We start from the raw sequence: 25481 nt of genomic DNA, 5'->3' as shown, positions 1-25481 counted from the left end.
TGGATACATCCCAGGGCACCTCAGCACTGTGTGTCCCTGAGGGAATAAACCTGTTCCCTGTGCTTATGCCATTTTACTTCCAGCTCAGACTTTTTTGTATTTCTTCAAAAGCATTACTTTGAAGAAAATCAGGGGTTTTGCTCTAATGATTACAAATGAACTTTTGTAAGAAGTATTTTGGTTTCAGAGAAGCTCTGCTGCATCCCTCCTTCCCTTCAAGCGACACTTGCACACAAGAATAGTGGAATCATTTTTATAGCCTTTTATTAGTGTGTAAGCACATCCATGGTGCATATAAAACTGTAACAGTTGACTTAATTTGAACAAATGATATTTTTCAGTAAGTGATTTAAAAGGCACTTCCACCTTGTGAATTGTGCATCAGGGGTGTAATAACCAGAAGAAAACCCTATATTAATTGAATACTCAAAACAAAATGAAAGTTTAAGAAAAGATTAACTGACCAATGCCTTTTTTCCCCCTGCAACAATCTCACAAATCCTCTGTAGACTGTAGTTTACTGGGATTTAAATCATTTGAGCTAGTAGAACTTACTTTCTGCAAGGTTCTCAAAGTGAATTACTCTGTTGAAAATCCCCACCTTTTCAAATACGCTTCACGGTACGAAAAGTTTTGGAGTTCTTTTAGTGTCAATCTAAACATTGGAGACAAGGCAGTTGTGCTTTTATCTGTCAGAGGAGTGGGTGTATGTGACCTTGACACTAAGAGTAGACTTATACAGTGCTAAATATCATCTTCCCTCCCTCCCCTTGCTGCAGTGCAATTTTTGAAGCGTGTTTATTCACTGGCTTTTGTTCCATTGAAATCTCCATCTCTTGCATCCATTTCGTCATCGCCTCCATCTGTTGCATTCTCAATTACTCTTCTGCCTCCAGATCTACGGGGTGGGGCAAAAGATGTTGGCTCATTTCCCCTCCTGCAGTAAGAAGGGAGAAAAATAGAAAAAAGAAAATCAGGTGCTAGGTAATTTGGAATCCTCATAAATAAGTAGAGTTTTGTAACAGGACCTATGGGGCTGATGGTTCTAAAAGCAGGAAAGCCAAGAGCTGTGGGCCTCTAATGCCACTTTCTGTCCTGTAACTTATAATTTGTGAACAGGCTTAGACTCCCAATTGCTTGGAAATTAGATTGGTTTCCTGTTCTTGTGCTTGTGTCCTTTTCCTCCTCTAAACATCAGCCCCAAATCACCCCCATTCTTCCCCTCATTTCATTGTTTTCCCCTAAGGGAAGTGCAATTGAAGGTACTTGAAAGGAGTGAAAAACTCCTTGAGAGTGTGCTGCTCACACACCACAGCAGAGGAGTGTCCCTCCTGTCCCACTGGAGGAGCAAGCAGAGCAATTTGTACAAAATTTCTGCCCACCAGTTCCTGCAGGGCCTGGGGCAGTGCTGTGGATGGCAGTAGATATTTCTGAGCCCACAGTGCACAGGCTGCACTGGTCAGAGCACCACAGGTGCTGTGACAGGTGTGACACCCAGGTTCTCAGTAACTCCAATCTCTTTCCCAGCAGAGAGAGGAAACAGTCATTGCTTTGGAACTGTTGTAACCCAGGGACTGATGCTTAGCACTGCAAGTGTCCTACAGGAAATGCTTTTCCCACTTTATCCCCTTTTCCTCTCCCATCTCCCTCCCATCCCCGTATATTTCATAGGCACATCCCAAGGCAGGGACACTTAGGTCCTCAAGGTTAATTTTTGGGGAGGTGTGAGCAAGTGAGACAGACAATGGGTTTGTCCCATGGCCTCCGTTGCTAATGTGCTGTAAAGCATTTCAGTTTTGTGACATGGCCTCTCACTTGCCCCTCATTAAGCAAACCTTTGTAAAGGCTTGAGACCACAAATATAAGCAATAAAATAAATTCATGATTACTGAATATTGTGCCAAAAATACTAATTTGGTGTTAAATGGAGCCGAGAATGTACTTTTGGGTACAGCAATCATGCCTAAATATTTAAAGGCTTGTCTTGTCCTTGCAAAAGACTAAGCCAGTGCCCTTTCTGAAGCAGCTATTTAAGTCCAAAGCTCAGTCTTCCATATGAGGGAAGAGAGTAGGAACATTGGCTGGACTAACTTAGTTCAGAGGCATGAATCTGCGTTTCCAAGATGGAAATGTGACATGTAGTCTGTTTTCCATAATTCTGCCCTTAAACTTACTTCAGTGTGAGCAGGCAATTAGCTAGCTAATAAAGCTTCATGTAAGATCTGCTGATAATTAACCATGGTTGTGTTCTGGTGCTGATGGCATGTGTTGAACACAGGGTGTGTAATTTCTGTCCTGGTGTGTGCTTGGCAGGGTTTAACAGCAGGGTCTCTTATTTTACAGCAGCAGAGATTTGTTATTATTTAGCAAATAAGTTCTAATTAGCTTAATAAATTTGTTAATTCTTCTTAATAAAGGAAGAGCTCTCTGCCCCCTTCGACTTGTGTTGTCTGTGGACTTGGTTACCCACAAGTCATTTGTGCTGCAGTAATTCACTGAAGTGCTGTGAGAGAACATGGGACTGAAGGGAATAACAGCAAGAGTCTCATCAAATTGTGCACTACAGCTTTGGCTACAAAGTGAATTCCTTATCATACACTAGCTAATTAAACTGTTGCAGTATGCATAAACTTACCAGTTCTTTAAACTGGTGTTGGCCCTGTGGATAAAAACCTTTTGTTTATATCTGTTCCTCTTAAAGAAGTTTGTGTTTGATAACATTCAGGGGGTCATTGGTATTAGTGTCTTTAGAACAGTGTGTGTCTGGGATGAGCCTTCAGCACCAGTGTTTGCTTAGCACCTCTATTTAGTCTGCCTTTCAACAAGTGCTACTGGAGTGGTGCTTGAGTAACAGTCTGACTGGAAATACTAGGCTGACTAAAAGGCACATGCAAGGACAAGACATCATCTTTAAATATTTGTGTATTCACAGCAAAATCCAGCATATGTAAAATAGAAAGTATACAAATATTACAAGGCAATAGCTCTTTAATTTTTGCAGTGCAGGTATTATTCCTGTGTCCAGAGAATGTGCTATTAAGTATAACATAATGCTGTGCTAGGTTACAGTGTCAGCTTTAATGTCTGTGTCCGTGCTCTATGTTTAAATACAGTAAACAAGCAATGTAATGTCTGTAAAATAGCTCTAAAAGCCTCAGTAATAATATTCTGTAAGCAATACAGGCACAGAGTGCTATGTAATGAAAGACAAGACTTTCTCTTTTGTTTGTGATTGTGTGATGTGTGATATATCACATGCAAGTATGGTTTTCCCAAATCTCAGGTGCATTAGATGGGCTCTTACCTTAGGTCAGCATTACAGTAGGCACAAGAAATACTGTGAAATTCTAATGACATGCTGTGACACTCCATATTCATTAGTCCTTTTAATCAATTTTACTAATCAATGGTGTATTTTATTTGAAAAAAATTTTTGTGGCAGTGCACAAAGATGATGTGCAAAAAAAAAAATCATGCAAAAAAATCAGAGTACTTGCTTAGGTACTCTGGTGGCAGAGCTTGTGAGAATGCAACATTGGTAAGTCTATGTCAGTACATAACCTACTTGTAAGAAAGATGTATCACTGATGAACAGCTGATGGTAGCTAGATTATTGTAATATTTGTCTTTTTTGATAAAACAGATTAATGCCAAGATATCCAAGCCTTCACAGTTTGCAGAAACCTCACATAATTTGAACCAGGGCCAAAGAAAATGGAAATTTGTGCAATACAAGCTAGCTGCAAAGTTGAAGGCATGGTACCTGCTTAGTCATGCGAAGGTTCCTGTGTCCCTCTGAAACAGAGATAAAGAGTCCTGGGCAGTTAAACTAGGCACATGGTCATGATCAGAGGTAGGTAATTACTTTAAATAATTAAACAAAGTACATTACAGCCAATTACATTACATTTAGATAAAACAAAAATGAGCTATATGGTGTTCTATGTAAAAGGGCTGGACACAGCCACTGCTTCATAAAGCAGCCAGGAACATTTAAATACCCAAGGTGGTGCTAATGGAAAAGGCTGCTGCATCCATAACCCTTCACTTTGAAGGGAATCCACATCCAGGAACACTGAAGCACTGGTAAGTGGTCTGGCAAACTACTTTGAGAACACAGGTAGACAGGTTCTTGTTTTTCATCTGATGCACTGTTGGTCTTAGGTAGAAGGTAAAGTTTTATGGTATAGTGATGCAGATAGAGAAATTTCTTTATAACTCAAGTCAGCCTCTTTATTTCAGTGAGCTCATGTTTTCAAACCCAGTGAGTGCAGAACTCAGGGATGTAGCTGACTGATCACAGCTTTATCTTTTTCCCATGCAGTTTTAACAAGAAAATGCAAAAGGATGTTTTAATCATTTCCTTGGTCTGATGACACTGAATCCCATAGTGGTGAAGTCCCAAGAGACTTTGGAATAAGATTAATTTAATGTGCTTTTCTTTTTACTGCCTGTGATGTCCAAGACTGTTCACAGTCATTATGTGTGAGTTGTGCATGTGTGAAAGTGTGAAAAGCACAAGCATCTCTATCTCTACACTTTTGTGACTGCTTCTGTACAAATAGATATAGCCATTATATAAGGGGTGTTTTCAAAAGCAACCAAGCCTAATTCTGTTCCAATTGAAGCCAAAAGGATTTTGATTAGAGAAGAGTAAGGCCTGTACCATGTTATCACAGTTCATCTCAGCTGAAATCCTGAGGCTGCTGCAGTCTATGAAATGAACTTCACTCCTGACTTGGGCCTTTTGTTCTGCGTGCCAAGCTAACACAAGGAGTGAGTAACTTCGCAGCATTAGCAGTGCCTGTTCCTCACCTGACAGACTTTTTCCCACTTTTGTAGTTCAGCTCTAAATTTCAAGGCTGTCAGTGAGTGGGAAGGGCTATCCAAGCAAGGCTACTCTACCTGAGCTTGCTCTTTAGTGCTGCAACCTCCCGGCCCAGGGCTTCATTGCTCTCATTGGCTTCATCCAGCTCCCTCTGCAGCTTCCTGCGGTTGGCGTTGATGCGCTGGGACTCTTCCTCAGCCTCCTCCAGCTGCCTTTTCAGCTGCTTGAGCCGTACGTTGCCCTTCTCGGCCTAAAGGGAGATTTCAGAGTAATGCTTTAATTTGTAATACTTTATATTCCTTTTTTTAATTTCATGCTTCCATTGGGAGTTGTACTGAAACATGACCCAAATCAAAGATGGAAGCTTATAGCCTGAAAATAACTTTGCTTTGTGGGAGTTCATTTTGCTGATATTTACTGTATTCAGGCAGAACCTCATTGTTTCTTTTTCTGATTAGTCCTACCTCTGCTTTTTGGGCTTGCAGATGGATTTGCATTAGATAAAGCTAAAATTTTATTGTAAAATATGTTCAGCATCTCTATTCATGTTGCACCAAGGGTGTTGTGCACAGTCCTGTATATTGCTGTGCAGTCAGACTGTTGCTGATAAACAAGGACTTGTGCTTTGGCACTTGATATAGCATGGAAGAATTATATTGTCCCATCTTTTAGTAATGGACTTTGGCTCTCCCAGCATAGAATCTAGGCATACAGTGTGCTTTCTAGAAGGGCATTTGCTTGAGGCACAACATGGAATCTTCCTTTCTTAGGGCAAAACCTAAAACCTCCTGTGCCCTTGACTAAGACCCTTGTGACATGGTCTGTACCTGATCTTTGTACTGCTCTGCTTGCTTCCTCTCGTCCTCCACCTGCAGCAGTGCATCCTTCAGCTTCTTGTCCTTCTGGCGCAGCGTCTTGGCCGCTGTCTGCTTGTCTCTGCAAGGACAGGGCAGCATTTGGTGATGTGGAAGCTCTGTACTCTCCACTTGCCTTGGGCTTGTGGCTTGTGAAACCAGCACCAAGGACCCCTGTGTTAAAGGTCTTACTGAACTTAACAGGTGAATTATAAGGAAAGCTTTAAGGCATATTCTTTTGAGCAAAACAAAACCAAATATATGTCTGCTGTATGCTAGGGGTGCTCCAGGAGATGTGTTCTGAAACACAAGGTGATTTCCTGAAGGAATAATCCAATAAGTGTCCAGTGTGTTATGGCAATTAACCTGTCAGTCATTGGGCAGTTACTCTAAAATGTAGAGGAGCAGATCCTTGCCTATGGTACCAGTAGAACTTTCCAGCAATAAAATGGATCTTAATCAGAAACTCTAGTAACTCCAGTTACTTGCCATATGTCTCAGAAATGTTAAGTGAGAGACTTTATCAAGTTTAGTGGCACTGAGAGCCTGATGACACAAATCCTGCTTGTCTTTGTTTATTTATTGTCTCATTAACTGGAACAATAAGTGGACAGCAGTGCCCTCGGGTGACCAGTACCTGGCTTCCTGTTCCAATTGCTCTTCGAGAGAAGCAATTTTGGCCTCCAGAGCAGCAATTGTGGCTTTGAATTTGTTCTTCACAGCTCCCTCCATCTCCTGCAGCTTACTCTTTAGCTCTTTGTTCTGCCTCTCCAATTGCTGCCGAGCATTTTCGTTCTTCTGTGCAGTTGAGCGCTCTGTTGCCAGCTCATTATTCAGCTGCTCTGCCTGCAAGGTGGGAAGGGATGCTGTCACAAGTGTTGCACGCTCTCACAAATGTTGCATGCTTTCAGACAAATGACAGGTGGCAATTTGGGAAGGCAATGCTCCAGATACTCAGAACCACAAGTAGCTTTTGCTGGAGTTTGAACAGAAAGTGCTGTGTGCTGGAATGAGCTGTACCTGCTGCACTGCTTTCCTCATGCGGTCACCCATTGCCTCTATGTTGCCTTGCTCCTCTTCCAGCTCTTCCTCCAGTTGAGCAATTCTTGCCTCCAGGCGCCGTTTCTCATCCTGAAGGCTTGTCCTGGAAATTTAAATTTAAAAAGTGAGTAGTTCTGGCTCTGGCCATATGTTGTATTATGAACTGCCAATAGTTCAGAAAAGAACTAGATATTTCAATGGAAGTAATCATATGAGTGCATGTTGTCTTTTCAAGGGCAGATGGCTGTTGGGAGCAGAGCATAACTTCTCTTGGCAGCATCAGTAGCACATTCAGAGCCTTGTATGTAATTTGGTGTATTCCTACCTTCCAGAGGCAGCACTTGCAAGTTCCTCTGCCATCTCGTCTTTCTCCTGGTCTGCTTGTTTGCGAGCTCTTTCTGCAGCAGCCAGGTCCTACAGAATTGGAAAAAGCAGCATAGTAAGGAAATGAATAAATGTTCAAATAGTTATAGCATGATTCAGAGGACTGTAAATTTTCTAAAGCTGGTATGAGATGGGTTGTCTTGTTAACAGAATAAATTCTTGTCATGTCATAAATCCTAGGGAAGTACAATGAAATACACTTTATCCAGCCTGTCAGCGGGTTTCTATTTTATTTGTTTTAGTCACAAGATGGCCATTTAATACAGGTAGGAATAATAGCACTAAGCCCTCAAGAATTTATTGCTATTGAAAACAATTTGTGTTGGATCATACAGTTCATTTCCCTTTAAGGCTGGAGATCTGTACTTTCTTCCAAGGTGATTTTTTTCAACTCAATCTGACTGTGCTCAGATATGGATCCAACAGCTTTAGTGGAGTGTGTGGAGCACATGGAACTTGTTACAAGTTCAGTCCCTAAGAGCTGTTAGATTACTTCACTGCCAGTTCTGTTTTGCTACTGAAGGCCATGTGTAATCTCCTTCATTCTGCTGTAGGTTTCCCAGTTTACCTCCTGAAGCTGCAGGAGTTCTGCTTCCAGACTCTTTGCTTTCTTCTCATTTTCTCTGGCTGTAGAAAATATTTCTTCTCTGGCAGCCCGTGCATCATCCAGCTCTCGCTGATAGTCCTTCATCTGAGCCTTGTTGAAAAGAATAACAAATTTGTTACAATTTCAGTTGAAAGAAATATGGATGGAACAGAACACATACACAGTTACATTGTCATAATGCTGCTGAAGTTATATTTTCTGCAGAGATCTGGTAGCACATGTTGGAAAGATCTGAAATGCTATTCCAAGGAGCACAATGCTTCCCCTTGAACGCTGCATCTTTTGTAATACCTGTTGTCCTCTGAATATTTGAGTACCTATAGAGTCTTAATGTTTCTGATTAAGAAAATTTTTCTTGTTTAGTTGTTAGCATGTGACAGAACAGTTGATATGGAGGTTTAAAATATAAACAGGAACATGATAATTCAGAGACAACCTGATTTCTGAACAGTCTTTTATGCTGAAGAGTCAAGTGTTAGAACCCAGATTGAAGCCCTGTTATAGCTTTTATCTTATAGCCCTTTCTCTTCATGTGAATCTTTGCTTTCCTCCATATGGGTAAGTCAGTAGCAGATGAGTGTTGGCTAGAGAATCTGTAAGCTCTCCACCATGATGAAATTTAAGATTTTAATCATTTGCCCTGTGAATTTTCCACTGTCATTCAAACTGAGCATTCAAATACTGATATTTGAATGGGGCAGTCTAGTTAAAATTTCCCTTCTGACCAATCATCTGTAATAGGCATCAAGATCACAGATGTCATCTAACTTCTGTACTGTGGCTGTGTAAGACATAGCAGTGGGAAAAACTCTCTTTTTGGGGTTACTTACCTGTAATTTGCGAAGCTGTTTGATGGCTTCTTCCCGACCTTTGTTGGCAGAGTCAGCCTGGCTCTCCAGGTCTTTAACATCCATCTCCAGCTTCTTTTTGGCAGCAGCTGCCAGGGCACGTTGCTTCCGCTCATCTTCCAGTTCAGTTTCATATTCATGGAGCTGATCATTAAGGAAAACAAGTTCAGTTTAGCAAAGTCCTTGGGGACTCTTAAACACTCTGTCTGATTAGTGTACACAGACCCCATATCTCTGTTAACTCTGATTTCCCTGGCAGTTACAACAGATTTCCATTTTGTCCCAAAATTAAAGGATTTTGAAGGGACTCAGCAGTTTGGTCCTGTATTAATGGAAATATGTGTATTACAAGATGATGACTACAGCAGTTGTCCTTGCTGTCACAACACTTCTGTACAAATAAGTTTTATCCTGTTTTCATCTCCAGTGCTTTTATATGCATTCAGTGTACCTTGGGAAGGCAGATATATTAGATATTGTCTTTTTCCACTTGCACTGAGAATACAGGGAAGGTGGTTCTAACTGTCAGAAATAGCAATTCATATGTTTTCTACTATATTGATTGTAGAGTTAAATAGCTACATTTGTTGGTAACTGTGCTTCTGCTACTGAAACAGGGAACCCCCCTGACTTCTTTAGTACAATAACCCTATAACCCCTTTTTTCTTCTTCTTTTTTTTTTTTTTAATCACCATGTTCAAGGCAATGTAAAGCTTTTTTTCATTATAGTTAGTGAGATGTTTTAATAATGGCACTAGGTTGGGGCCTTTCAGCTGGCTTGGTTAGATATTTACAAAGGCAGTAGTTGGGAATGGTACCTGTCTGAGGAGTTGTCTTTTCTTCTCCTCATTCTGTTCATCTCTGGCTTGTAAATCTCTTTCAAACTGGCCTTTCAGAGCCTGCATATTAACTTCCAACCTGAGTTTGGCATCTTCTGCAGCCTGTAGTTCATCCTCTAGCTCTTCTAATTGTGTCTTCATCTCTTCTACTTGCTGTTCAAGGGTCCGTTTAGACTTCTCCAATTCATGGACCTTTCAAGCAATGAGAATTTAATAGACTTGTTATGAGAAATAAGAATAATTCTGGTTATACACAGTATACCTGCAGTGTAGGCCACATTTGAAACTATCAGGTGTGGACAATGAATCAACTAATTTACACTGAAAATGATAAATTAGTTTTATTTTGTACTTGCAAAGCTGTCTTAAAATAATAAGATTCTCTTTATCCCAATCTTTAGTTTTTGATCTAGTCAAATATCATAATTTAATTTATTTAATATTAGAAGTAATGTAATCATATATTTGTAATAAAAGAAGTGATTGGCAATGCAGAAGTGGAAATTTGCTGCGGTTATGTAAGTAAATATAAACCAGGTGGCAAAGTCAAATATAACTAATAAAATAAGATTTGCAGAGTTTACCATTTCAAAGAAGTGTAATAAACTAATATATTATTCAGAAATCAGTTAGAATCTTCTTCATGCTTGAAGTTATGTTAAAAATAAACATAGCTTACAGTTACTTTGCCAAGTCCCTTGAAAGTTTGGACACAAATGGAATAACCTTTGAATTTTGTATGAAATATCTGATCTTGCTGAATGGATTTGTGTGCTGCAGAGACTTTCCCACACTGAAAACAATTACATCTTCTTTTAGCTGCTATTTTAAGTTATTGTTGTGGAGATTGTTCTGAGACCAAAACTTACATTCTTGCCAACATCATCTTTGGAGCTAACGAGATCTTCCATTTCAGCTTTCAACATTTTGTTTGTTCTCTCCAGTTCTTCTTTGGCTTCCAAAGCCTCTTCAAGTGCTCGAGCCAAGGACAGAGCCTTTGTTTCCTTTTCTCTAGCTTCAGCTTCTGCTCTGTCCCTTTCATCTGCATATTTTGAGGAGATGTTCTTTTCTTCAGCTAGCATCTGTGAAAAGGTAGTGTTAATACAGGAGGTCATTAGAAACAGGCTTTGCTACTGCAGCTGTCTTGTCAGTTGTTAATGACAGAGAAGAATCTCTGCTTTTGATAAAGGTGCATAAATGCAAAATTACCCATTTCTTGTATAGTTAAATTTTAGTTAATTTTTTTGTCCCCTTGTCCTAGTGGACACTCTGTGAGACAGGTGATAACACAGCAAGGGAGAATCTAAAGTCCATACCTGATCAAACTTCTTCTGTTTCTTCTCCAGGTTAGAGACCAGCTGACGCTGGTTGTCCAAGTCTACCACCAGGTCATCCAGCTCCTGCTGGAGTCTGTTCTTGGTTTTTTCCAGTTTGTCATAAGAAGCAGCCTTTTCCTCAAACTGTTGTGTGAGACTTTCAATTTCTTTCTGAAGTTTCTTTTTGCCTTCTTCCATGAATTCTACTGTGGTGGTAAATTCCTGTATCTTCTTCTTAGAGTCAGAGAGCTGAAATTTGAATTCAGAGGACAAATCTTTGTAGCTGTGACAACAAAACTTGGCAGAGAGACAAAAACTTGGCCAAGAGACAGCTAAGACCTGGAGCTTTCCTAATTTGACCTGTGTGAAGTTGGTGACAGTTACCCATCACCCAGCCTTCATAAAATGAGGCATAGCACAGACCTAGGATGCACATACAGGCCTTGTGTGCAAGACTATGTGTGGAGCTACCTTGCATTTGTACCTGTCCTAGGGATGACATTTTAAAGGACAGGGGGGCTGCTGCCTGCATTGTGGAGCACCACTGGTGCCATCTGGGCTAACAGCACAAATTCCCTGAAGGGTCTGTGCACTGTGCCAGGATAATTCTACAGATCCTCTGGAATTGCCAACACAGCTCTCAGTGATGGAGCTAATGATTTAATTATGGCACTGATACCTGTATTGTCAGTGTTGAAATATGTCTCTCCACATTTTGTTTTGCTTCTGTTTCTTCATCCAACTGCTCCTGCAAGCTGTTCTTTTCATCCTCCAACTGGCGGAGCTTGGTGGACACATTGAGCTTCTGCCGCGTTTCTTCCTGAAGCAGCTCCTGCAGTCACCACATCAATTGGCAAAACAGTCATTAGTTTAGGTCTTTTTATTTTGCATTTTATGAATATTGTAGGTGAGCTGATCTTGGATGCAAGTTTACCTGTGTATCTTGTAGCTGAGATCCTAAGGCTGCAACATCTTTGGTCAACTTGATATTTTTGCTTTCTGCTTCATTGAGCAAACTGGTGACATTTTCAACTTCCACCTGTGAGATGCCACAGAGAATAAACTCAGTTATTTTGCAAAGCTTTGAAATCTTCCTTAAACTTTAATTTCCTTGGATTTGTCTGAAATCTTATCTAATGCCATTTTTGCCTAGTTTACCATATCTAGTCATATTCATAAAGCAATAAAAGCATGTTCATTGCAATGAACTGCAAAGGAGAATGGGCATTTTTGATGGATTTTCCTTTCTCTTCACAAGTTTGACAGAAGTAATTGTGTGATAATTGAGGTAGGAGTTTAAGGTGACAAAAAATGAGCATTTTGGCTGCAGGGCCATAATTCCTCTGGATACACAGAACGGTATAAACTGGGCTTCTCAGTCCCACCATGTCACAGCAAAGCATCAAACTCCTTCCTACCTGTAATTTGTGGACTTTTTCATTGAGTTCTGTCCGAACACGCTCTCCCTCATTGTATTTGGACTGTAAATCCTGCAGCTGTACTTCCAGTTTCTTCTTCTTGTGCTCCACATCTTGTTTGGCCTGATTCAGGCTCCTGACTTCATTAGCTAGGTCAGCATTGTCTTTCTCCAGTGACTGTTTGGTCTTATCCAAGTTTGCTTTAGCCTACAAGCGTGTGAAGAAGTGAATAAAGATGATTTATAAGAGGAAATTGTGTTATATAGGAGGTAGTTTTCAATGAGATGGACTTTTGTTTACCCGTTTAAATTGTTCCAGCTGCTCTGTGAGCTCTTCCACAGCCTGAGTGTGCTTTTGCCTCATCTCCTGGACCTGGGCTTCATGGGTTCGAGTCTCCTCCTCCAGGGCTCTCTTCAGCACTGTCACCTCCTGCTCACGCTTTGCCCTGGAAGGTGACACACGTCAGTGGAGCAGCAGCAGCAAAGAGTATTCCAGCCCTACTGCAGTGCCAGTGGGCAGTACTGAACTGAGCTTGGGGACATTCCTTTTTTCCCTTGTGCTCCATATCCATACCTGAGCTCCTGCTGGGCAGCTGTGGTATCCAAAGTATCCTCAAGCTCTGTCTTAAGAGCCTCCAGCTCTTCACCGAGGTCTCTCTTTTGCTTTTCTGCTTTGTTTCTTGCGGCTTTTTCAGACTCCAAGTCTTCCTGGAGATCAGAAATTACAGATTCCAATTCACGGATCTTCTTGAGGGCGTTGTTCTTCTGAGTAGTTTCATCTTCAAGCCTTTTTGAAAAAAGAACATTTTATTTTAGAAATTTAAAAATGTAATAACTATTTCACTTTGAGTAAGTCAGTATACACTGAAGATTTATAAGTTCTGTGCAAGAAAGTGCCAAAGAAAGGGAGAAGATCAGACAGCTGTGCTTTAGCTGGTTGCAATGTCTGGAGATGCTAATTAGTTGATTCAGCAAGTTTTGATTGAGTGTTTTCCCTCTTAAATTTATACAAAAAATCCACTGAGATTCTGGAGTGGATCAAGATCAGACTCTTAATTAATTTTTGCTATTGCCTATGAAGTAGATAGTTAATTTCATCATACTTGACAGCACTGTCCTTGCCTATGGGAAGAGGAGTTTTCATTGATACCTGGAGGTAATTTAATAAAATAGGTTATTTTTCTATGGATAAGTAATAGCAGAATTACTCTTCACAAAAGGACATTGGAAAATGGAGAAGCACATGGAGGGGATGAACTGAGAGATGAGATTCATGGCTGGAGCTTCTCAGTGTCTGGGAAGGGGCAAGATAAGTTCCAGCCTGGGCTTTCCACCATGTGCAGACCCAGGAGTGAGTACCTGGCCAGAGCAGCCTGCAGCTCTTCCTCCTTCTTGGCCAGTTGTGCCTTCAGGTCAGCAATTTGTGCCTGAAGCTCTGCAATCTGCTCATGTAGATCATTTGCCTCCCCTTCCAGCTTCCTCTTAGCTTTGTCCAGTTCTTGTCTGCTCTTCTCTTCCTTCTTCAGCCGCACTGGAAAGGGAGGGATTTTGGTCATCAGACTGTGGCAGTGCCAGGAGTCCTTAATCTGATCTCAAACTCAAGCAACAAATGGTTCTGGCCTCCAGTGTAGCCATGCATTTAACTACAAGTCACTGTGTTTTTGGAGCAACATGCAATGCCTTATTTTTAGCCATCCTGAAGAATAATTTCTTTATCTTTCTTTCCCCAACATAAGCATTTTCCTCCCTCATTTTTCTCTCTACTCTTTTATATATAAGGAATAAAATGTTTCTGTTGTTTGGCACCATGGGGATTTGGTGATTATCACCAAACTGGGTTCAACATAAAAAATTTGGAAATACCCCACACATTTTTAAAAAGTTCTCTTCAGATTCTGTTGAGGTTTTTTTGTTCTGTGCCAAGGAAAAAGAAGAAATTCTACAAAACCCCCAATAGACTATTGTTCATGTCACCTTCAAGTTCAGAAATCATAGATTCATGTTTGTTCTTGAGCTTTGTAAGATTTTTGGCTTTTTCTTCTTCTTCTGCAAGATTTGTTGTTAGGTCACTTATTCTTTCCTCAAGTTGTTTTCTTTCCTTAAGAAAAAGAAAATATTTCTGTTAGCAAATGTGTCTGTCGTTGGTGATTATAAATCAACTCTTTGCCAACCAAAAATGTCCAAGAGACTGTCCTTTTATGCTGTATTTCTTGAGATTGTAGTGATAAATTTCAAATTTTCAGTTACAGAGGAGTTATGGAGGGGTGTCTATGACTTTTATGTTCTCTAAGCTGCTGCTCTTAGAATCTTGTGCTCTCTCTGATGGCTGCTAAGTACAGGGCCCCGTTTATAGGAGGAATCCCTTTTAAAAAGTACTGGAAGACATTCTTATCTTCCAGCTTTAATAATGAAGTTTTATTTAAATTAATTGCAAACCAAGAGAATTACTTAGTCTGCTCTTGGATAAGAAGACATGTCTTCCACTGATTGTGCACAACTGCTGTAAATATTTTGCTTGAAAATATTGTTACTACAGCAGATCTCAGAGTAGCTTTACACAATTTTGGATTGTTTAAATGAGCAAAGAAAAATAATCAGGAATGCATTTGATACAGGCTGGACTGATGGTCTGGTGTAACTGTGCATCCATGAGATTAGATAGTCAAGAGTATTCCTGTTGTTCTAGTGGAAAAGAAGGTCTTCTCTCAACTTTCACTATTTTCAGAGTAAGAAAGTGGACCCAGAACTCACCTTGCTTAGCTTGTTATTCTGATCTTCCATTACCAGAATATCATCTTCCATTTTCTTTATCTTGCTATCTGCTGCTACTTTTTCAAGTTGCAGTTTCTGCCTTGCAGCTTCTTCTTCTTCCAGCTGTTCCTCAAGGTCCTTTAGGGGGAAAAAAACCCCACAAAACATGAATTCTAGAAATGAAATACTACTTCTACATTCTCCAGAAATGCTTAATGCTTATTACTGCATGTTGTAAACTTTGTTGTTTTTATTAAGAACTAGACAATCTGTAATACTTGACAACATAGAAGGAAAGATTTGTTAATGTTATAGAGAAAAGATTACGGTTGAGATGAGGAAGAAGAGAACTCTGGAGGAAAGAGCATCAATTTTGTCCTTCCTATACATCTATGAGGGTTGTGCAGCAAGCACTGTCCTAGGATCTGAGGTTTTCCTGTCTCTGTTGTGTCCCAGTAAGATCCAAGTTATTGTTTGTATTTGCCACTTATTTCTCCTTACCAGCATTTGTTGTTGCATCTTTTTCTTCTCTGCCTGCAACTGCTGGCTGCGCTCCTCCTCCTCCTCAATTCTGGCTTCCATCTCATGCAGGACCTCTTCCAGCTCTTGTTTCTTAGCAGCTAAACGGACTCTCATCTCCTCAGCCTCAGCATACAGCTCAGTTTCTGCCTGAAGCTGCTCTGCCAGGAGGTTCTTCTCTTCAACAAGCTGCACAAATAAAATGGAGAAGTTGTTAACCTTGGAGTGCAAGTTGATTGTTTTACTGGGCATTCCTGGGGTGCAGGCAGGCAGCTCCACCACACATTCTTGTGTGGATGTTGGGCCTTTACTGAAGTGACTGGGAGCTTGTCTGCACTGACCTTCTGCTCTGGACCATTGCTATGAAGACAATCACAAGTGCAAAGGAGAGAGACACCTTTATTATAACAGCTTCTAGACATGGTAAAAAAACCCCTAGTGTTTCCCAGAGGCACAGAGCTGTAATTCACCTGTGAGTGTTTCTGTTCCAGCTCCTTCAATTCACTCTCTGCTTTTTGTTGTCTTTCCTTAGTTTTTTGTAGCTCTTCATCCTTGGCCTGCATTTCTTCCTCTTGGCGGGTGACTTGGAGCAGTGGTTTCACCTGGAAATGGAAAGGTTTTTTTGAGCATGTTTCCTGCCAGTATTTGTGTTGCTGAGCATGGTGCTTCAAGGACTGACTGGCACTAATGGTAGTGCTGTCATTGCTCAAGACTGGACAGATATTGTCCAGCCAAGCTTGATGGGAACATCTTTAAAGCCCCAAGCCTCAGCAGTGTTGCTCTTGGCTGTCTCTGTGTTAATTCCTGGGGCCTTCTGAGCACCTCTGCCTCTGATAGTGTCACTTTTGAAATGTCTCTAGGCTTATTTTCATCCCTTGATAATGTACAAAAGTTACATCTGCATAGAACGGCAATGTGTACACACAGCTGTGTGTTACTGCCTGTTTCTGGTAGCAGAGGAGATTGCTATCAATCCAAGTAGGAAAAGTTTTCTGAAGGCCATTCTTGAAACACCCAAGCCTCTTTAATAGGAAAATAGACTTAATTTGCATGGGTTCCCAGCAGGAAGATGTTTAGTGTCTCAGTTAGGAATTCCCAAGCTACTTGGTTCCCCATAGATACATCACTCTGGATGTTTGGAAAATTCCATTTTACTCGGTGTTTTCATTATCTGCCCTGTGAAATTATTTCATGTTGTGGCAATTAAAAAAAGTCTCCAAGCATGCAAATGAATTTCTGCTTTTTTAGGGATTTCTGCCTAACTAGATTGTTTTCATCTCAAGTTAAAACCAACTTTAATGTTAATGGCATTATAGAACTATCCGGGGTATCTCTAACCCCAAATTTTGTGAAACTAATGGGGCTCTTGCCACCAGCTGCAATGGGCTTTGGAACAAGGAGTGTGCCTGAAAAGATGTACCTTGGTATCATGTGCATTTCATTTCTTTTGGAAAACTGAGGAGAGATTTACTGATAGCAGTCACTCACTTTAGTAAACAGTCTCCACCACTGCCAGTTCCTCAGCTTCAGGTAGGCAGCACAATTTCTTTGGATAACCTTCATTGCAGTCAACTGTTGCTGTCTCTTGGCAAAGGCTCTGTGATTAAAAACACAAAGCAAATTGGTTCAGTCTGAGAATAGAAGGCGTTTGCAAGGTACACACATTAGGCAAAGAAACTCAGGCCTGAGAGTCGGCTGATGAGCCACATGATTTCAGGAGTCTGGCACAAATTCTTCTGTTGCTTTAACAGTGCCTGTGCTTTCCTGAGGAAGGGTGCTAACACTGGTTAACTGTCTGGTATTTTATTTTAGTGTTTTAGTTTTGCATTCCATGGGTAGGCACAGATGTATAGCTCTAGTTCTGGGTGTGAACACCTTTCCAGAGCACACAGGCACTTAGATCTTGCACTGATTATTGTTCTTGAGACATATTTCTTTGTCTGGCAATTTGAAAGCCTTGATAGTATACAGAAAAAAAAGGCATTATTGTTGATAGTTTTGTGGTGTACATTAACTGAGATCATGCTAGATGATCAGTGCTCCACACTGAAGCTGTGGAACAAATTTTTTTATGCTTTATAGATGCCGGGGGTGCTGCTACTTGTAGTGGATAAGACTCCAGTCATGGCTTAGAATGCTCCTTTTCCTGCTGGTACAAGCACATAAATGTTTAAATGATAGGTCATTGTCTCAGCTTATTGTACAGAGGGGTGTGAGCAGCTTCTCAGTGTAACTGCTTCCCTGTAATAGCACTGATCAGCCTTTTCTGGGCTGGAGGTGAAACCTTCATTGGACACGATTTCTAATGCAATAGAACTAATAATGAAATGTGTCAGTAGCTCCAGTTTGTTATACGGAACACTAAAGGCCCCTGCAGATACTCTGCTAGAGAAAACATTCTATTTGTCAGCACATATCCTTACTTTCTTGCTAGGTAGCCTCGGGACATAGCCTGGAAGGTGATGATAACATCTGTGATCTTCAGGTCTCTCTCTTCTTCCAGGTGAGCCAGAACACCAGTTCTGAAGAAGATTTTACTCTGTCCAATTCTGTACAAGTTGGGATCGAGCTCTAGTGCTTTCATCTGGAGGAAAACAGGGATATTTTTTAACTCCAGCACTGAGGTTTAGGGTACTAAAAATCACTTGTCATTTCTGTTCAGTCTCAACACTTTTATCTAAAAAGCATAGGCCTGATTATCAATAGGATCAAAAATGCTTTCCTCACCATGAGTATGCAAGCCTGCTTCCCATCCATGAATCCTTTAGGAATGGCATTCGCAGCGAGAATTTCATATCTGCCAAAAGATACTTATGTTAGGGAGGCTGAAGCACGCTGGGTGGTTTGGGACAGACAGACAGACAGACAGGAGCACAGCCCTGCTCCAGGCAGAGCTGGGGCTGAGGGCTCGTACCGCTGGCGGAACTCCTGGAAGACGATCCTGTTGGGGAATCCCTGCCGGCAGATGCGGATCCCTTCCAGGACACCATTGCAGCGCAGCTGCTCCAGCACTAAATGGGCATCAAGCTTTCCAGACTGAAAAGGGAACAGAAGGGATTTTTAGCACAGATTTACAAAAATGTTACCAACCACGTGTCTGCGTTTGAAGACATCGTTCAGCTCTGCCATGTGCAGCAAGCAGCTCAACAGGAGTAACGTGGCAGGGATCTGCAAACCAGGCATCTGAAATTTACCCTTTTTTCATGATTTGGAATGATGCAGCGGACAAAGTTGGGGTTGGTGTTCCTTAGGGTGGTCATCAGTTTGGTCAGCTGCTCCTTGTAGAGCTGTCCAACAGTACGGAACATGCCTTTCTTGGTTTTTGAGGCACTGGGGAGTGAGCTTTCACTCATCTTGGCCATTTGGTCCAGCCCAACTATACGGTCCACTAAAATAGAAAAGAAAGAATGGAACAGTTTATATAAACTCTCCTTGCCTCACATCCCACTCATCACTGCCATGGTTACACTGCAGCTTGCCAAAGAGGACAGGTATATTTTTTATGCAATAGAAGCATTCTGACAAATGTACTAGAAGTCCTTCTGGGTAAATAGTCTAATTCTGTCAAAGATGAAAATGTGTATTTTGTTAAGTAGTGACTGAATGGAGCAACTGAATATATTTTATTATGTCTATGAATTAAATAGAACTCCACAGAACTTACATGAAAGGTTTCATAAAACCAAACAATAACCTGTATTAAGTGAGGTCTACAATTTTACATATTCAGCAACATTTTAACAGTGTAATGAATAATTTTTATTTTGTTGCTGAATAATATTAAGGAAATTTTTTGATAGTGCTTAAAACTCTGTAATGAAGTTTTTCATTAATGATGTCTTTAGAAAGCATTATTCTTATGTCTTAGCTCAGTCTCTTCTATGCTTATCATGTTTACACTTGTGTGCTGCCACCAAGGGATGGCTGTCAAAAAGTTCTGGTAGGAGTTTCTCCCTTTAAACCCCATCAGTGATTTAGAGTTGTGATTCATACCATCCTTCCAAAGGTCTGCTACAAATTTGTCTGAAGACTGGTTCAGCAGAGAAGTCACATTGTCATTTAGTGGATCCATGTTCTTTGTCAGCCAGGCAGTTGCATTGTAGGTAACCTGCAGGGAACAGTGAGTGCTACATGAAAAATTTGGTTTTGATAAGAAATCTGGAGTATCCAAGAACACAGGGCACTGTATTAACACAAAATCAGACAAATAATGTGCAAGGTTTCTAGGGTTGAGGGCTGAGTATTCTCACATGTACTGATGTCTTTAAAAAGCCTACTTGCTAAAAAAGATTCCAAATTACTTGGATTTTCAGTAACCTCAGTGATGGTAATTTTTGTTTTCTTGTGAGCTTAGCACAACCATGATTTGCAAATCTTATTTCATGTATTGTGTACTTAAAACACTTAATAAGCACATTTCATAATTAAAGCCATGTCTCATCAATGCAGGTACAAGAATCAAAGAACCAAAGTTGCCTAAGTCAAAATAGCTCAATCTGTCCAGTACCTTTCCTGCATAGTGCATTATACAGAACTCTGTTTTGTCCTTGAGTTGCTTGGGCTTCTGGAATTTGGGATGGTTGCCTTGTTCTTGAATTAGTTTCTCCACAAAGGACGTGTCAGTAGCCTTGGGGAACCAGCACTCTTCATCCAGCAGAGCCAGGACACCGGGAGGGTTGGTCTGCAATGGGAGCAGTAGCAGATCAGAATCATCACAAGCAGAGGCACAGACAGAGCACCACCTTCCTCACCCCTGAGGTTACAGATGCCTCCAGGAAATAAAGGATCTCTTGTTGCACTGACACATAACTAATTCCTCTGTAGTATCCCACCCACAGAGAGAGAATCTTACTGGTCTTTCGATCAGCTCAATGCAAGGCTGCAGGTCCAGACCAAAGTCAATGAAATTCCATTCAATGCCCTCTCGCTGGTATTCCTCTTGCTCCAGTATAAACATTGTGTGGTTGAAAAGCTGCTGCAGTTTCTCATTAGTGTAGTTGATGCACAGCTGCTCAAAGGAATTGATCTGTGAAGAGGAAAGCAGTGAATTCTCAAGGTTAGAAAGAAACCTTCAAGAGTGATCTTATAGGACAAGATGGTATTTGCTATTTTGTATTTCTTTTTGCATATTAAAATAATTAACATTTAAGGATCTATATGAGTTTAATCAGCTCGTGTCCCACAGTACATACCTCAAAAATCTCAAATCCAGCAATGTCAAGGATCCCCAAGAAAGAAGCTCCTTGTCTTTTTGTTTTGTCGAGGGCTTTGTTCACGCGAGCCAGGATCCAACGGAACAGACGCTCAAACTTTGCCTTGGCCAAAGCTTCTATGGCAAAGTCTGCCTGGAAAAGGTCAGAGGAGATTGTAAGTGAAAGAAGAAACCTACTTAACAGTTAGTTTCTGTAGAAATGAGACAGAAAACAGATGTTTCCCTTTAGACAAGATGTAAGGAGAAATAGAAATAGGAAAATGGAGAAGAGCTTGAGGAGAGCTGAGCAGAGTGCATGTGGTACCTGCTCCTTGGTCTGAGCTTTCTGGACAACATCTCGTCCGACCTTGATCCTTGGGGTCAGAATAGATCTTGTGAAATCTGTCACATTAATCCCCATCAGGTGGCACACTTTCTGTGCAGCTAGAATTAAGAAGTGAGATTTTATGTCAGGCTGAATTGCCTCTTAACTGGTCAGTAACTGTGAATATGAGTAGCTCAGCAAGTATGCAGAATTATTTATCTTCCTTTAAAGCTTCTCTATTGTACATACAAGAGATGACACTATAAAAATAACATTTGTGATCCAAGCAACAAATTCACCATTCATCAATTTATGGATTCAAGATTACTAGAAAAGGTAATGATAATTGAGCTGATTTTAAGCATGGTTTTTATTTTAAAGCCTGAGAGCTACACAGATAATAGCAATTAAATAAAAAATACTGATAAAGAGTTGCTATTTTATTAATTTCTTGATGTTAACTAAATTTTGAAGTGGAAAATCATACCAGTATCATCTGGCATAGAAGCTTGATCAGTGTTTCTCTCCTTCTTGAAGACAATATTACCCAGTTGTAGGACAGATGAAACAACCCTCAGAATAGCTGTAAGAGAAACAGATCATAGAAATGCGGAACAGAATGGCCATGTTCTCTGCAATAACATTTGAGTGCCTCTGATAGTCTGTACCTCTCTGGAAAGAGCAAGGCTTGTTTTAAAGGCCTGTGCCTTAAAACTGTAGGAGTTTGAGAACTGATTGAGCAAAAATCTCTGCAGTCTGTGTGCAGTGGAGCAAATGGGCCAGTCTGGGAACACCAGCACCTCAAGTAAGTTAGGCTGGCTCCCCGGCAGTACTGGCAGGAGAGCAGACCAGTGTGCAGCAGCACCATCATCCAGACTGAGCAAGGCTGGGGATTTGCTCAGCCCCTCGGTCACTGATGCAGGTGAGGGATGTGCTCTTCTGCTGCTGCAGCTGCTCCAAGGCTCAGCAATGGGAGGACGCTGCTTTTGCCACCAGGTGTCACTTGGGACATGGCAATTTGCATCCAAGGGCCCTGCACACTCCCTGCAGCACTGAGGTAAAAGCTGTGCAGGTGGATGTCTCTGGCAGGCCCACATTTTCAAGACTCTTTAGCTGTTGTTTCATGCTCTTTGTTTTTACTTCTCTTTTTTCTGAATCAGTGAGTACATATGAGCTATTTGAGCCTGTTCTGTTTCCTTCAAAAAGAAATTATTTTGCAACTTTTTCATGCTAGTTGTTGGAAAGGTCTGAAAAAATGGCTTTAAATGGTCATTACTATTGATAGAGCTGGCTTAGACTCAGTAATCTCTTTTTGGATATGTAGGGGGTTCCAGTGAGAAATATTCCCTTTCATAAACACCAATTAGCTTTGCAAAGTGATTATTTTGGACAAAATTAACCTCTGCATTTGCATCTCTATGTAGTGTCACTTGCAGATGTAAATGTCGAGTACAGTGTTGATAACAGTTCTCACCTGTCTGTTCCTCATCAGTAAAGCCCATGATTTTCATGGCTTCCAAGGTCTCCTGGAACATTTCGTCATCTTGTTGGGAAGGAATAGGCACGTAGCCACTGGATAGAAAGGTGTAATTGTTGAAGCCTTCCAGCAACAAATCATCTAAAAAGAAGAAGAAAAGCTTTATTTAAGAGCATTTACTTAATGCTCTTGGTTCATGAATTCTCCCAAGGAGCAGCAGAAAAACCCCCAAAATCATCACCACAGGAAAAATCTGCCTGTATGAGGAGTTTAGGGTTTTGTCAAATATTTTCAAAATAACTATTTAGCAACTATTTTGATGGTATTAATTTTCTAGTTTTCATTAGTGACTGGAGAACATCTCTGCACTTTGGGGCAATTTTGTTTCCCATGGACTCAAATCTGAGCCATTCTTCCCAAAATCCTTTTATTGAGTGCCATATGTAACCTACTCAGAATTGTGCCTCTCCCTGTGGGGATTCATAACCCATAATAATAAGAATGGAACAAGGTAACAACCAAAGTGGGCAAAACTAACAGACTGTTCAACCCTATGCTATGGCCAACAGCAGTTTCTTATGTAAGGAACATAAAAGCCAGGAGAAATCTAGAGTAACCCATTGCTTTATACATTCTTTAGCAAGGAGTGATTTAGGGAAATATGTCATATTTGAACAATGATATTCCAATACATCTGAAACTGTGCCTTTCACAGTGTAATAATGTGCTGTGGCAAAGACATTGTCTTAATTTATATTAAAACAATGAGCTGATATTCTTGTTGGAACCCCCAATCTCTTTTGTATAAAGCAATTAATAAGTCTTCCCAATTTATCTTCTTGGTATCAGGATGGCATCTGAATGGGTTTACATCTCCTGTAAATTAAAATATCTTGTAAACTACAAACAACCTGCCTCAGGTGGACATGAATTGATGCTTCCTTCTAATTCACTTGAGAAAATTGTTTTCTCTAGCTAAAATACATAGCTATTTCTATGGCTGGCTATTTATAGTAAGGATTGAATTACATGTAATTACAGAAATTAAGATAAATACTTAAGCAAGCCATTTCTCAGACTATTCAATGAGATAGAATCATTAGTAAGGAACTTACTTCTCATCTGTTCAGAAGCTCCAGCAATCAAATAGTAAAAGATGTGAAATGTTCTTTCATCTTTAGCCTGACGAATTGCACGGGATTTTTCAAGCAAATCTGTTTTTAAAGTGTGTTAAAGAAATCAATAACATGATTCAGTCCTTTCTTAATTGTGCCATCAGCCTCAGAACCATCAAGAGCATTGTTGAAATATTTGCCATGTACTTGCCTACCATAAATGTGTCTCATTCTGTGGCAGGAGCTCTGGTATTGGTATAATGCTTATCACAATAAGCAGATCAATCTCCTACTTGTTCTTGCAGGGTAAATGCTGGTAATCATGGCAGTAAGCAAAATAGATCTAAATTATTCTAAAATCCAAGATCTAAAGCTAATAGTCACAATATAAGTCATACCACTTTGAAAATGAAGCACCAATATAATTCTTTCAACATATGGTGGGGCTGCTAGAAAAAAAGAGTTCTTGAGGTATAATGTAGGTATAAAAGTAAAAAAAAAAAAATCAAGTTTTATTTATGGACCATTTTTGTGACTATAAGCTAATAAAAATTAAGTTATCAATAATGTAAGTATTTCTATACCAGTCAGTGTTTCACTCTTTAAAAGCTAAAGTGCTGTAGATAAAACTTCAGTTATGACCAAAAATGTTAAAATGTTAATGATTTTTTCTAAAGATCAGTTGTCAAAATAAGAGCAGAATGATAAACTCACTGTTGCTGCTTGATGCTACACTCAAGGGATAAGGTACTTTTATAGCTGCATCATTCTTTCTCATTTATTTGAGCAAGAAACTCTTTCTGCATGCAAAGATGAGCAGTGCAACACTGAGGAAACCACCTGCATATTAATATGTTCATTAAAATATACTAGCTCATAAACATACCAAGGGAACATCCCTTGGTATGAACATACAAGTAAGGTCAGACTGAGCTGAATTTCTCAGTCCATTTTCCCTGAAAAAGTACATCAAGGTTATTGATACACAGCTCACTGCTCTGGGTGTGTCATGTGACACAGCAGTCAGTATTTAGCATCCAGGCATGACAAGTTCTCTGGACACAAAAATGTCCCTTGTCACTGCCTTAGGTATGGGCTGCCCAGTTCCTGTATTTGGGGAATAGCTCCTTTTCCTACAGCTGAGAAAACAGCCCTGAAATCAAAACTGAGAGCAGGACAGAAGCTGATAGCAGCACAAATGGGGCCACTTCCCTCCCTCTTTGTTTATAGCAGCCTCAGCAGTGTTTGCCTTTCTTAGACATGCAATGAGCTTGTTTATGTGCCTTCCTCCCAGCCTGGTGCAGCTCCCTGCAAAGGATACAAGTCTCTATGTTTGCTCCAACAATGTAGCCCGTCACGTCGAAGTTGATGCGGATGAATTTGCCCTGTGAATGAAAAGATTAAATCAGGCTGTTCTTTCAGGAAGTGCCAGGTTTTCCAATATTAGCCAGTTTTTAGCCTGTTCCATAAGATGTGTACATCACCCTCCCAAGAATAACATGCTTGACTCCCTCCTGCTGGGGTGGCCTGTGGAACAGCCTGAAAGGAAGTGACCTTCTCTGATATTCCCTCTGTACAGATTTCCCCCACATTTTGTTCAGGCACTTAGAGGGAAAGGGGTTCTCCCTACTGGACTGGGCTTTGGAAGTGGGGTAGGACAACATCTTTGTTCCACTTTGATTTCCACAAGGTCAGTGAGGGAACAGGGTTGGATCTGTGAAATGCTCTCTGCTACAGTTGACCCACAAGGACCCACAGCCTGAACTGCATTTCTCCTACTTACAAATCTGGAGGAGTTGTCATTCTTCACAGTTTTGGCATTTCCAAAAGCTTCAAGAATAGGATTTGCCTGGAGAAGCTGTTTTTCCAGCTCACCCTAAAATTCATTCAGAAGCAGTTAACACTAAACTTTGTAATTACTTAGTTGAAACTAACACTCATCCACGGCAGAGAAAGATGAAATCTAATT

The 25481-nt window shown here is 40.5% G+C and overlaps 1 protein-coding gene across 3 annotated transcripts in view; it reads right to left on the bottom strand.

The window, feature by feature from the left end:
- Nucleotides 1–275: 275 nt before the first annotated feature.
- Nucleotides 276–25481, bottom strand: part of MYH11 (myosin heavy chain 11) — a 53755-nt gene continuing 28549 nt past the window's right edge. For 2 of the 3 annotated variants that reach the window (XM_084216283.1, XM_084216284.1), the window contains 36 exons: nt 25296–25388; nt 24834–24897; nt 23513–23611; nt 22395–22538; nt 21408–21503; nt 20921–21039; nt 20597–20749; nt 20257–20430; nt 19912–20085; nt 19398–19512; nt 18599–18792; nt 18319–18440; nt 18132–18201; nt 17828–17988; nt 16893–17001; nt 15875–16006; nt 15387–15593; nt 14886–15023; nt 14109–14232; nt 13494–13665; nt 12709–12921; nt 12436–12580; nt 12136–12342; nt 11652–11756; nt 11397–11549; nt 10718–10966; nt 10271–10483; nt 9381–9593; nt 8545–8706; nt 7676–7804; nt 7049–7137; nt 6703–6826; nt 6320–6528; nt 5656–5764; nt 4906–5078; nt 276–937 (listed from right to left, as the gene is read on the bottom strand). In XM_084216283.1, the coding sequence (XP_084072409.1) occupies nt 799–937; nt 4906–5078; nt 5656–5764; nt 6320–6528; nt 6703–6826; nt 7049–7137; nt 7676–7804; nt 8545–8706; nt 9381–9593; nt 10271–10483; nt 10718–10966; nt 11397–11549; nt 11652–11756; nt 12136–12342; nt 12436–12580; nt 12709–12921; nt 13494–13665; nt 14109–14232; nt 14886–15023; nt 15387–15593; nt 15875–16006; nt 16893–17001; nt 17828–17988; nt 18132–18201; nt 18319–18440; nt 18599–18792; nt 19398–19512; nt 19912–20085; nt 20257–20430; nt 20597–20749; nt 20921–21039; nt 21408–21503; nt 22395–22538; nt 23513–23611; nt 24834–24897; nt 25296–25388 (5292 nt within the window). In that variant the 3' untranslated portion in view covers nt 276–798. Of the gene's footprint in view, nt 938–3763; nt 3796–4905; nt 5079–5655; nt 5765–6319; nt 6529–6702; nt 6827–7048; nt 7138–7675; nt 7805–8544; nt 8707–9380; nt 9594–10270; nt 10484–10717; nt 10967–11396; nt 11550–11651; nt 11757–12135; nt 12343–12435; nt 12581–12708; nt 12922–13493; nt 13666–14108; nt 14233–14885; nt 15024–15386; nt 15594–15874; nt 16007–16892; nt 17002–17827; nt 17989–18131; nt 18202–18318; nt 18441–18598; nt 18793–19397; nt 19513–19911; nt 20086–20256; nt 20431–20596; nt 20750–20920; nt 21040–21407; nt 21504–22394; nt 22539–23512; nt 23612–24833; nt 24898–25295; nt 25389–25481 lie in introns of all 3 variants that reach the window. The other variant, XM_084216285.1, reaches the window with a different exon arrangement.

This window comes from Fringilla coelebs (assembly GCF_963513975.1).
Source record: "Fringilla coelebs genome assembly, chromosome: 16".
NCBI lineage: Eukaryota > Metazoa > Chordata > Aves > Passeriformes > Fringillidae > Fringilla > Fringilla coelebs.
Note: the sequence above shows the minus strand (reverse complement) of the source record. Positions and strands in the feature narration are given on the sequence as shown.